Below are 12677 nucleotides of genomic sequence, written 5' to 3' on the forward strand. Positions count from 1 at the left end.
GTATCCTTTACTTCTCAGCTTGTATTTGAGTATTTTGCAGGTTCAAAGCATCCTTAGCTCTCTGTATCATTCTAGAAAAGCAAAAAGGGAGAAACATACATTTTAAGGGGAGAATAAAGGGGAAAAAAGAATTTTTAAATGCAGTCTGTGACAAAAGAGTACATACACAGAAGGTTTCAGGCTTTTCTCCACATGCTGCAGCAGCAAGATGACCTTGGAGGGGGGAACCACGGCACAGAACTACAGTGCAGTATGTCCCCAGGACCTGCCTCAGATGTTGGTGCCCTCTCGTTAAAGGATGGAGACGAATGCAAGTTCTTGGTCTGGAATTTGCCAGAACAGGCTCCCTGTTTTCTCTCCAGCCTCGCAACTGTCACTTGTAATTGTAGGGCTTAGGAATCAGAAGCCTGAATGGTAAGAAGTTATTTTGTTGGCAGTTGCATCTCCTCTCCGTGATGATTTACTATGCTGCCTGCTGACCTGCAGAGACCACCATCTTGTGAGCTCTTTTTAAGCTCATTCAATTCCCTTCCTAAACATTAATACTGTCCAATTATAAGAGGCAAGAGCTTATTGATATGGGCAAGGAACATTACCAGAGCACTGCATCTGTCATTGCTGATGAGTCAAAAAAACTACATGCTCATCAAGATGTTCTATGTTTTATTTCTTTTAAAACAGGAGAATAATGCATAATAAATAGAAACAAATGTAACAGGCCAGTAAAATAAGTAAAGCAGAAGTACAACCACAGAAAAATAACTGTAGATGTAAGGATTTTGTACGGTTTTATATATAAATATACATATATGTGGCAAAACTAGGTATTAGAATAATCTGAACCTAAAAAGGATACGAGTGCAGCTTCAAGAAAGCACTCAATTATGTGAGTCATCAATTAAATTAAGATTCACTTACAGTTTATAAAGGATTACTGAATGTTTAGCTACAAGGTCTCATCTTCATCAGAATTTTGGAGAGTCTAAGAAATTCTAGTGAAGAAAACCCCTGCACTTTATGGAGACTTTCAGTGTTCTAATTCATTACACCTTCCCGCTCAGAAGAAGATACAAACCGTTCAAAATTGTTGCAAAAGGGAGCAGGTCCTGCACCTGAGCTGGCCTGTGGCTAAAGTTGCCCCCCAGCCAGGAAGATGAAGCGATGGGAGACGAGGCTGACAAAAACGTGCAAATCTTGATGCTCCCCAATGCTCCCCAGGTAGTCTGCCAAGCCACCGGGGAGGGTGCCGTGGAGCCTCACCCAGCTCCCATCCGGAGCAGAGAGATGTGGAAACATCTCTGACACACATTTCCATTCCATCAAATCAGTAAATTTGGAAGAAAAAGGGTTTTGTTGGAACCTTTCCCAACCAGCTCGAGCTGTCAGCATGTCTGTAGGACACGTTACAGATCGCTGCAAGGCAGGAGCACAAGCAGAGCAGGGTACCTTTACACAGATGGTGCTCATAGGCACAGGCAACCCACGGTGGGTTTCAGTGCTGTGTGGACACCCCAGCAGCATGCTGTGCCCAAGCAAACAGGCACTGCCTCCTAAACCCTGCTCTGGACCAGGGCTGACTTGACCTTAGCCAAAGCAGCGGTACCAAATGCCTGTGTGCACCTAACCATATAGATGTATTTCCATCAGCACGCTGGAAAAAAATTACACAAACATAACTGACTGGCAGGGAGGCATAGGTTAACATTGACAAGCAATTTGCTATATTCTTCATGAAATAAACTTTCATACAAATCCCACAGCCTAAGCAAAGGGTTCAGAGATGGACACAGCCCTGGCCTGAAGGCAAAGGGACGCTGCCACCCTGCACCACTACCACAGCCACCAATGATGCCTGGCCTCTCCTGCACTGTTTTAGGTCACTGGTACTTGCTGCAGTGAAATCCTGGACAGAAATCTAGGCACACACAGGGTCTGTGAAGTAGGTTATCCTCCTCGGGCACGCAGCGTGGCTGTGCATGGTCAGGAGCCGTTTATTATTTACCAGGGTCCTGATGTCAGGCAGTCTGCTTGCAGTTTTCTTACCAAGTGCCAAATGTCCAGAAAAACTAAGGACCAAAGTCCTTTTCTGCCTGGACAATGTTCCAGTTGGGAGGACAGGCACACTCTGCAGCACCCTGGCGAAAGCTGGGGGGTAGAGGGAGGAGTGACCTGAAGCTCATGAATTAATCAAACAGCACTCCCCCCATATTGCCCCTTCCCAGCTGTAAACCCCTCCAGGCAGAACACTTTCTTTGCCTAGCTGTCAGATGTACCCCCAGCCACTCAGGTGACCTTTGGGTGCTCTCACAATATAAACAACAACGAGCTCAGGAGGTGACAATACTACTCAGCACAGGAGGTGACAATAGTGTAAGCCTTTATAGGGTGGCTGTCACCTTTCTATTCAGCTAGCAGATGTCTCAGTCACTAGTGCCCTGCTTGATGAGCCCCAAGGGCTCCATACCAAGTTTTCAGTGCATTGCCTGGCACAAGACGCTGCCAACCAAGCTCTTCCCAGTGCAAGCCAAAGGAAGCTGCTGAGACCCTCTCCTCCCTCCAGCCTGCCAAGGACAGGCAGTGGGAACACAACAAAACAGGGAGGGGATATTAAATGGAACATATAAACTGAGCAATTCATTTAGTGCCAAGATCCAAGGCGAAAGAAACGACTGCTCTCATTGACATGGGAGGTGCAGAAAACTCCCCTGTAAACCCACACCATTGCTCATCGTTCACTGCGGGCTGTGGGAGCTGAGGTGTTTCTCCTCCAACCATTGCTGCTGCAATGATGCGACCACATCAATGCAACACTGTTTGCTTCCGGGTTTTGTGCCTGACAATGACACAGCATCAGCACAACAAGGATGCTTATCTTCTGCCTCCCTGCAGCTCCATTTTACAAGTGCTCAGGCACCTCCCGGCTCAGCTCACTGCTGAGTATAATACAGCCATTCCTATTACTCACAGCTCTTCACCTTCAAACCCTGTGCACTGCTTTCCTAGTGATTTTTTGCAAATCATGGTCTAGCTTCTCCTGCTTAATCTGGCAGTAAAGCCACAGAGCTTAGTCTGCGACATGACAGCAATTTTCATGGCTGCAGAAGATGCCTCGAACTCAGCATCGCTTGCTGCAGGAGGAGGGGCCAGCTGCTCAGGCACAAGGCGGTGGCTTTCACTCCCTTCCAACTATTGTTTGCAATACATTAAGAGCAACACAAAACACCCCTTAGCTGGTGACTGGCACAATTTGTACAAATAGCCTGTCTTGCTGAGTTTTTAAAATCATCTTGGCTCAGCTCTTGTGAAGCGTGTTCATATTTTCATACACTCCCAACAGTACAAGGCCAGCAGAGACAAGCAGCATCTGTATCAACCTGCCAGATGATGAGACTGAGCCCTGCTGCGGTCCTGAAATCTGCAGCAGGCTCTGTGCAATTACAAATGAAGTCAAATTCCTTTTGTCAGTAAATCACTCAACTCTGGGCTATTTGTAAATGCGACCAAATGCTAGATTCAAATGTTAGAGCAGGAACAATTGCAAAGAAATTTAAAATTAGCCTTTTTCTCATTCACCTACTCCTCTCAGAGCTAGAGGTATTTACAAATATTACACACAACAAAATTTAAATACATTTTTTACACATGCAGCTCTTAATCTGCTCCTGGAATTACTGAAAAACATAGTAATAGAAACATCCATCTTCTGACATAAGATTTACTAAATAAATATTATCTCAAATTGGTGCAGTATGTGAAAATACAATGGTAGAACAAGTTATAGCAAACCACACACTTCTCTTCAGTGTCGATACCCATGGTACTGCACCTGCAGGCACCTTTCAAAGAAAACCACACCTCTATCATGCAAGATGGAATTTAAAAAACAAAAGAAAGAATGAATATGCCACTATGTATTCTAACCATACAAAAAGATTCAAAGAGATTCCAAGAACAGTGTGTTTTCATCAAATAGCAGCATCTGTCCAGACTGCAATTCTGATATATGCTATTACATTCTTGCTTCTTGTACAAAGGGAATGTCTTTTATATCTTCATCTCTAAATCAAGTAATTTGTGTCTTTTTAACTATTTACAGTTTGCTTTACAATTTAACTACAATGAATTTCATATATATATACCCAAACATATGGGTCTAAGTGTTGCTTCATTCTTGTATTTGGACTTTAATGATTGCTGCATTGCAGTCACTGCCAACTGAAAAAGTCTTTGCAACACTCTTGGTCCCAGATTTTCCAGGCCTAAAGGAGAAGGAAACACTCAACAATGATTTCAACCTTTGCACAATTATAAAGACTTACTAGAATATACCATTGTCCTTACATCTCCAGAGCAACAATGGCTGTATTCTCTAAAATCCAGATTAGTCAATGGCCCTGAAGATGACTACAGATTTTATGCTAAATAGCCAATTGAAACCAGTTTAAAGTCCGAATCCACCTGTGTTTCCAGTCCTCTGCCTATAAATGTATGTGGTTTAGAAGACATCAGATTAAATGCAATAGACATAAGAAGGCATTAGGCTACGTTATCACACTTGCAACCAAGACATTCATCTTTAATTTTTTAGCATTTGAGAGGCAGAATCCTTTGTTGCTAAGGTTTTAAAACACCAGTGAGAGTTAGAAATGACGGCAATTTAGAGGGAAGGTTCAAAAGCCACAGGCTGAAGTTCGGATTCTTGATTATTGAAATCTCCACAAGAAGCAGTTTCTCAAAGGCAAAAGTCCCACTGGCAGACAATGGAGACAGACATTTGGAGCTCCGCTGTGCTTCTGTGCTTTCCTTCTTGCAGTTATTTCCCATCATATACATGATATTTAACTATTTTTGTGTGTGTGGATATATTTGGTTGTCTATTGCCACAGCTGGTCAGATTCAGACACAGTTGTGATATCATACCATTAAATATCTTGCTTTTAACAAAGTACTTACAAATAAGGAACATTTTTAAACTTAATGGCAAAGGAAGAAAGACATCCTTCCCAAGAGGAATGTTTGGTTAAAATCCTTTCATAAGGATCAAAGACCTGTAAATAGGATTTTATGAAGTACTGTCTGCTTATAGAAGATCTGCTTTTAATCAGCCCTATCCTTCCTTTTGAATTTCATGTCTAGGTTACCCTCTACAGGAAGTCATTTTTAGCTAAGGTGATCCCTGAATCAACTCAGGGAATTGCTTGTAAAAGACTGTATCCTTGAGGCATTATTTCTGATAGGCCACTAATGGAGAATCCTACTTTTAAGGTCCTTCTCTTAACAGTATATGGCAATTAATTTAGGAAGGATTATGTTGATAGTAGTAATGCTGTATCTTGGTCTGTAGCCAATATATTCATTCATCTTTATTCATTTAAAAGATCTGATGTTCTTTTGTTTCCCCTTTGGAGACCTGACCTTCTATTCAGCTAGCAATTTCACTCCTTAATCACACAGTCTAAAAGGGCTACTCCCACAGCTACTAACTCCATGGGGATTTCTTCACTGTAAATGTCATCTTTGCTTTCCTTTTAGAAGGGAAGCACAACAAACATCATATTGATGACAATATTCATTGGCATCAGCAAGGGTTTCACCCAACTATGGGCTGGAGGGTTGAACCCATTGCATTGTGTGTTATTATAGCCATCTCTTGGGTTACACCCAGGTTATGTCAATTAGAGCTGATCTTGAAATCTCAGCGAGCCATTCATAGGAAAAGTTAAACTTGGGAAAAAATAACAGCAATTTACAGCATGGCGGGCTGCTGTGTGCCACTGAACTGAAGATGTATTTTATCTAAGTTCTAGTCAGAAACCTGCATCAGGTTACCGGGACACATCAGCCTTGGCACCAGTCATGATCAAAATCCAGCTAAAATGATAAAGGAATCCCTTCTCTGACAGAGGAGGTGGATGCAAGCCAAACAGAATAGTAGAAAATGCCCTTTAATATGATGTTAGCAATGATAATTCATGATTGACTAAATCCAGTGGATATAGATGCATACTGTTTGCACTCAGACACTTTCTGCTGTTGTGTTGCATCACATATCTACTTTTCCTGCAAGTCACAGCAAGTTGCGATGCTTGCTGCCTCACCTCACATGGTATCAGCACTGTTTCATGAACAACCCTTCCACCGTTTCTTAGCTCTGAGCACTGTATTACTCCTTTAGCCAGCCACATGCAAGGTAGGCAAAGGTGGTTAGTTTTACTTGGGTTCTCACTATTCTACTCAGGAGATTTTACACTGACTGTAGACTTTACTGAAGTCACAGGGGACATTTATTATTCAGTGACATTTATTATTCACCTAAGCAGGAGCTGAGGCTTTAAACCTCACCAGGACATGCGCTACAGATCGAACCTTTGTCTTGTGACAAGTGCATCAAGTGACAAGCAAAAGTAACCCCAAAGTCTCTCTGTCTCAAGGGACAATGCCATCATCTTTACATGTACCAAGATTAAAAACCTGCAAATTATTTTGTCACTCATCTCTGCTCCATCTCTCTCATGCATACAAAAGCAGCAGGAAATTCATCCCAACTAACTCTCACAGTGTCCAAGTGTTTCATAAGCCAGTGGGCTCTCCTGGATCCCATAAAGGAAAATGAAGCTTCTCCCTTTTACCACATGTATAAACTTGTTTATGAAAGAAATGGCAGCAAAGCAGAAAACAGACCCTGACCTCTTGTCAGGAAAATGGTTCATTGGCAGGGGTTGGTCTCAGCACCTGTAATAAAGAAATTCAGACTCGCTGAACAACCACTTCACCGAATCATTTGTCTTCCCAGACAGCCACTGTCCCCTTTCCAAACCTGCCCAGCTTCCAGCAAAATGCAGCTCAGCTTCCCATGGTGGCACCAGCTGTGACGCTGAAAACTCTGATGCAGGCACTGACTGACAAACTTACTGTGGCAGTTAAAGGAATCACTGCCCCAAACACTTTTTTCTGTTCCCCTGCCAAAGGTTTCAATCTCCAAAGAAATCTCCCCAGAATGACCTACTCTCAGTGTAATTTAAGACATCGGATGGAAATGGCTTAAACACTATGGCCACTTTTTCTCCTGTAGAAAAAGGTAAAGACTTATCACAGAATCATAGAAATGGTGACTGGAAGCATCTTAAGCATCTCCAGAGCTGTCAAGTCCAAGCCCAGTGCAATATGCAGTGTGAATTCACAAACGTTCATTGGCAGACAGGTAAACTGAGAGGGGCCAAGTCTACTAAACAGCTACAGATGGAAAAATACAACTTTTAGTATTAAGCAAATATTCAAGAGTAAGAGGGGATCCAGAAGTCCCAGGCCTTGGTGTTTTAAAGCAGGACAAAAAGTGCTGTTTGAATCCATCCAAATCTTGCACCAATAGCAGAATAATAATGTGAGACATTGTTCCCATGTCCAGCACTCAGCAGGCTTTTCAAACACTTTTGGCACATCACACACCAATCTGTGTGTAGCTTTATATTGTTAAACAAAGGTGGGTGGGAACGGCCAGAGGAGATACAGAATAGATCCAAATCTAGACGAGGACCTTGGTTCCCCACTCCAGGTACTCACCACACCTTGCATCTGTAGGACACGTCCTGTCTGGTGTCCAAAGTGAGTTGGCTAACTGCTGGCAGCTCTTGCACTGCTGTTGTCTCACACCAGAACACCTCACGTTCCCCTGGCACTTTGCTCAGGCTAAACTGAAAGTTTCTGTCTTGACCCTCAATATTTAGCTCGATATCAGTCTCATGCAGGAGAAGTCCAGAAAAATGCATTTTTTATTCTTTCAAAGTATTCTGCCACCTTCAACTGAAGCCTACTTATTTCTCAGCTCTCTTCACATCAATCAATTCAAAAGGCTACAACTAAAATTATTCTCTGTGCCCACTCCTCTGAATTTCTCCAGCCTCTTTTCATTTTTTTGCATCTGCTTCTTTTTTTCATCTTGTGCCAGCTCTCCTCTTTACTTGCTAAGCCCAGTAGTGAGATCCTTCCTCTGTAACACCACATTTTTGAGCTCTCTGTCTCCCTATGCCTTAGTCTGACAGATCAGGACCAGCGGCTCCTTCCCCCATTCATATGCCAACCCTTGGACCATTCCCAGGAATATTATTCCCTTTTCTAAGAGATTTGCTCACCATTTGCCTCTCCCATGTTCCTCCTCGCATTTGCTTTGGTGACTAGCTATTCTCCCTTTGCTCAGTAGAGTTGTCTTCACACCTCCTCTTCACTGAGCTCACGCTGATTATGTTTTAGTGGTTGCAATCGCTACTGGAACAAACAAGTCCTCTAACAGACATTTTACATGCCACATGCTTTTTTAAATTGTGCTCTGTATATACTGCAATTTTGAGTTCATCTGGGCTGAGGCTTTGCTTGAAAAGTGCCGAGCACTACAAAAACACACAAGCCAAAATAACTTGTAACAGATCTTTCAGTGTCATCATCCCTATGCTGCACAAGAGGAGTATAACCAATGTTAAAGGCAATGGGCAGGGGGATGTATCCTGGAAAATCTAGTCTGCATGACAGCATGCCTGCACAACCAATGCACAAGAGATTGGCACCTCATGCAGTAAAACACCTCAGCAATGGGTGTGGTGGCTGACTACTACACAGCCTGAGAAATATGATCCTGCAGATGCATTCTTGACCACCATTACACTATGCACACCCCGCTCCATCCCCAGCTAATACTCCTGAACTGAGGGAGTGAGAGACCCCCCAAGGACTTCAACACATTGCAGAGGGTGTGACCTTACGTCCCAGTAAGAGTAAGTGCTTACACTTACTGGTCCAGTGCATCTCTATGTTACATCACCCAGAGACTGGTCTGGTGCTTCAAATACAGAGGTCCTTCCCACAACAGTTACAGCGACAGGGACCCAGTTTCTCCAGTCTGACTCACATCTGAATGGCACCTTACACTGGAGTAGTACTGGTGCTCAGCTAACAACAGCAAGTCTGGATGCTGTGTGGGATGCATAAAGGGCAGCAAGAAAGTCACAAACAGAATAAACTGTAAGAAGCATGAATTTTCAGGGGATGAAATGAAAGAAAAAGATGGCTGAAATTATTTTTTTAAAAAGCAGGTGCAGATTTGGTAAATGAGAGCAGGGAGATGCTTGGTGCCAAAGAGGGCCTGTCTGCAACACAGTATATCTAGTGTCCTAGACACTTCCAGGAGAAAGGAGAGAAGGGAAGGCTGGAATAAAGCTGCTTTGGGGGAAAGAGATGGAGGGGGTATCAGTCAGGCACAAATAGTCTGAAGGAGTCAGGAGGCGAAGCATGGTCAGACAAAGCATAAGGAGGCAGATACACCCACGTGCACCAAGGGGAGTAACCCACAAAAGGACACCACAGGGTTGTCTTCCCAAGAGTGGTATGTGCTCTCACGCCAATCAGAGCTGAAACCAGCCTCTGCCTCTTCCTTCACAAAGCTCCTGATGCTGCAGACTTGACCCCAGAGGGAAGTTTTGGCCAGGTACTGACCGCAGGCAGTGCCTGTGGCTGGATGCTGTGGCAAGAGGCTGGGGTGCTGTTCTCCTGGTGTGCTCAGGGCAGCTCCTGGCCCCATGCAAGGAACACAGGCTTGGTATGGGAAAATCCACTGTCAAAAATTAGTTTCTCCCTATTCCAATGAATCCAGGAGCTGGTGTAGCTCCAAAAAGCAGGAGTGCACGTGGAGGGTGAAATATTAAGCACAGTAACAAATTACATTTTTATATGATTTCATCATTGCTGTTGTCATTGTGTAACTTTACAGAGCTATCACATTTCCTCAGAACCCAGAAGACTTGAAGCTCCAATGTATTTCCTTAGTGCCAGGATGAAATATCTAATTTAGCATATTGGAATGGGCTTTTCAGAAGATACATGCAGACAAATCCAGTGGGATGTGCAGCACGTACAAGGTATAACACAGAATGTCTGATTTGCTTTTACTGGAGAAGAAGGGCCAGAAGTGTAGAACATCAAAATAAAAACAGGCAGCCCAAGTCTGATGTCTGCCAACTTCACTAATGTTAATTTATGCCTTTGATTTGGTCACAAAACTCGCTAGCGTTAATGAATATTTATTTATAGAAGCTTCAACACATTCCATTTCAAAGAGAACAGGCTGAGGTTTGGGCTTTCTTTTTCCCAGAAATCCCCTCACCAGCACAGGGAAGGCAATTTGTGAGAAACGAAGATTTTAAAACAAACTGTTGATTCCAAGGCAAACACTTGCAATTCTTCCAGTTTCTTCTTTTACTCCAAATCAGAGAGCAAACAACCAGCTATGGGCGGGAACCTGTTACACTCCAGGTGCAAAGGAAGGTCAAGCCAGGCACATGGCACCTGACACGCACCCAGAGGGCAGCCAGGGCCCCCCCCAATCCAGAGGTACCCCGAGGAACTGCAAGTCACAGGACGCACTGAGGACTGAGGCAAGAGGAACCCCCACCCACAGAACCACTGCAACAGCCAGGCTCAGCCTGGGCCACCAGGCACTGCTGCCTGTTGATAGCGGAAAACTGTATAAATGTAGCACTTAAGTATCATAAAATTCCACTTTTGGAAGGAGGCTGTTCCCTTCCTGACCAAGTATTTTGGCTAAAGAATTTTTTTTTTTTTTTTTTGAGTATCGAGAAAACCTCAAGGTGCTTGCAAGCCTTATAACAACTGGCTCAAATAATGCCTTTATCCATCAGGTTTGCTCAGGAAGCTGCCACACCCACCAGCCAGCCCTCTCTTCAGCTACTGAAACTTGCCCTGCGCCCCCGCGGTGACACTTTTCCCGCAAGAGCTCCAGCACCCCAAGCCTCTTGGAGTTCACCCCGCTTCCCCACTCACCACTGCTTCCCCACCCACTGGCCCCAGGTGCCACAGCAGCGGTGGCCCCCTCACCCACTGATCCAGCCCCCCGAGAGGAGAGCAGACACCAGCCTGGAGACAGACACTGGTGTCGGGGAAAACCTCTGCATGACCAAACTCTGGGGGAGATTTCCCCCGAAACTCCCCTCCCCACCAGCTCTGCCTATTCTTTATCCCCAGCCCCTTTTGATACGGTATGTCTATGGGAAACAATATAGTGAACCAAAGGACCCAGATCCTTTCTTTCTGGCATGGAAAGCGTGCTCCATTGTAGTCCTGCTCGGGGATAAATGCATCTAGCGGGAGACAGGCACAGATAGGAAGAGGACGGTGATGATTAACTCTTCGACTTCTGATCCCCACCATGTCTGATGTATTAATAGCGCGCAGAGGTGTTGGCGCTGGCATCATGGCGCTCTTTGATTTTCCCCGTTCCCCCCCCCCCCCCCCCCCCGTTTCCCCACCTCCCATCTCTCGGCACCCCCAGCCCACCCGGGCCCACCGGCGCTTGCCCCCGCCGGAGGGCTGCGCTGCCCTTGCCCGCTGCCGGGGGGCGGCGGCACGTTGTGCTGCGGATCGTCCCCTCCCTCTTTTGTTCTGCCTCGCCCGGCGGGCCGAGCCTCCCCGGGCCCTGCTCCTCGGGAGGGCGGCCCCGCCGCCCCACGGCCACGACCCCCGGCCCCGCCAACGCCGGGGCGAGCCCCCCGCCGGCCCTCGGCACCCCCCTCCCCGCCCCGCCCCACCGCCGACGGCCCCGGGCTGGCGAGAGAGCACACAGCGCTGAGCCCCGGCTGTGCGAAGGGAGAGGGGGGGGGGGGGGGGGGGGGGAGGAATATATATATATATGGGTAATAAAAGAAAATATAAAAATCGAATAAAAACGTAAAATAAAATCAAATCACTCCCAGCCTGGAGCTCCGGAGAGGGCACAGGCGCCCGCACCCACCCAGCCCCGGGCAGCTTCGGCCGCGGCCCCGCAGCCCGGCGGGCTCCCCGCCGCCATCCGCGGAACACTGCGCGGCCGCTGCGCTCCCGCCTCACGCCCTTCCCCGCCCCGCTAACAAAGGAGCGAGGGCAGCGGCTCGCTGCGTGCCGGGATCCGCTTACCGTTATGTGGGGGATGCTCTTCTTGCCCTGGTAAGACATGTCGGCTCTCGCTAGCGCCAGGCGCACGCCACACACCCCGAGGAGCGAGCCGAGCCCGACGGAAAAATATCAGTGGGAATAAGAGGAATAGTAATTCAGAGCCTAGTCGGGTGATGGGGCGGGGCGGGGGCGACCCGGCGGAGCTGTGTAATGGAGGCAAAGTTTCCTCGCCCAGGGGAAGGGGAGCCAGGCAAACCCGGCACCTTTTTTTTCCGGCTGCAATAAAACAGGGACGCGGCTCCCGGGGGGGTCGGCGAGCGCTGCCTCTCCCGGCGGCAGCAGCGCCCTCCTGGCTGCAGGTCGGAGCAGGATTCGCTCAGCTCAACCCAGGAAGCGTTTCCTTCCCTCCTGTCCCCCACCCCTACCCCCTCGGCCCCCCTTCCCAGCCCATCAATCCAGCCGGAGCCTCCCGCCCTCCCTCCCGCACCGGCGCTGGGAAACGCCGCCCCCCCCAGCTCCGCCACCGCCCCGCTCACACGCTGAGGTCACCGGCGGAGTCCCACGCGTGGGCTTCCGCAGGGTGGGGGGCCGGGGGGCGAGGGGGGTGTGCTAACCCCCGGCAGCGGGTCCTACCGCGCAGCACATGGCAATGGCGTTGCCTGCTCCGTCCCCATGGCACTGCCTGTTTCTATCCCCACGATGACACTGCCCTGCTCAGTCCCCACGGCACTGCCCTGCTCTGT

At 47.1% G+C, this 12677-nt stretch overlaps 1 protein-coding gene across 4 annotated transcripts in view; it reads right to left on the reverse strand.

Annotated features, from left to right (window-relative positions):
* CRMP1 (collapsin response mediator protein 1) overlaps window positions 1–12677 on the reverse strand; it is a 51923-nt gene that overhangs the window by 36197 nt on the left and 3049 nt on the right. The window contains exons 1-2 of one of the 4 annotated variants that reach the window (XM_032984422.2): window positions 12568–12625; window positions 11956–11982 (exon numbers count right to left, since the gene is read on the reverse strand). The exons of 1 other annotated variant lie outside the window; for it this stretch is intronic. In XM_032984422.2, coding sequence (XP_032840313.2) covers window positions 11956–11982; window positions 12568–12579 — 39 coding nt within the window. In that variant the 5' untranslated portion in view covers window positions 12580–12625. Of the gene's footprint in view, window positions 1–11955; window positions 12335–12567; window positions 12626–12677 lie in introns of those variants that run through there. 2 more of the 4 variants (XM_032984423.2, XM_032984424.2) reach the window with 2 other exon arrangements.

This window comes from Tyto alba, unplaced genomic scaffold (genome assembly GCF_018691265.1).
Source record: "Tyto alba isolate M040663 unplaced genomic scaffold, T.alba_DEE_v4.0 Super-Scaffold_6, whole genome shotgun sequence".
NCBI lineage: Eukaryota > Metazoa > Chordata > Aves > Strigiformes > Tytonidae > Tyto > Tyto alba.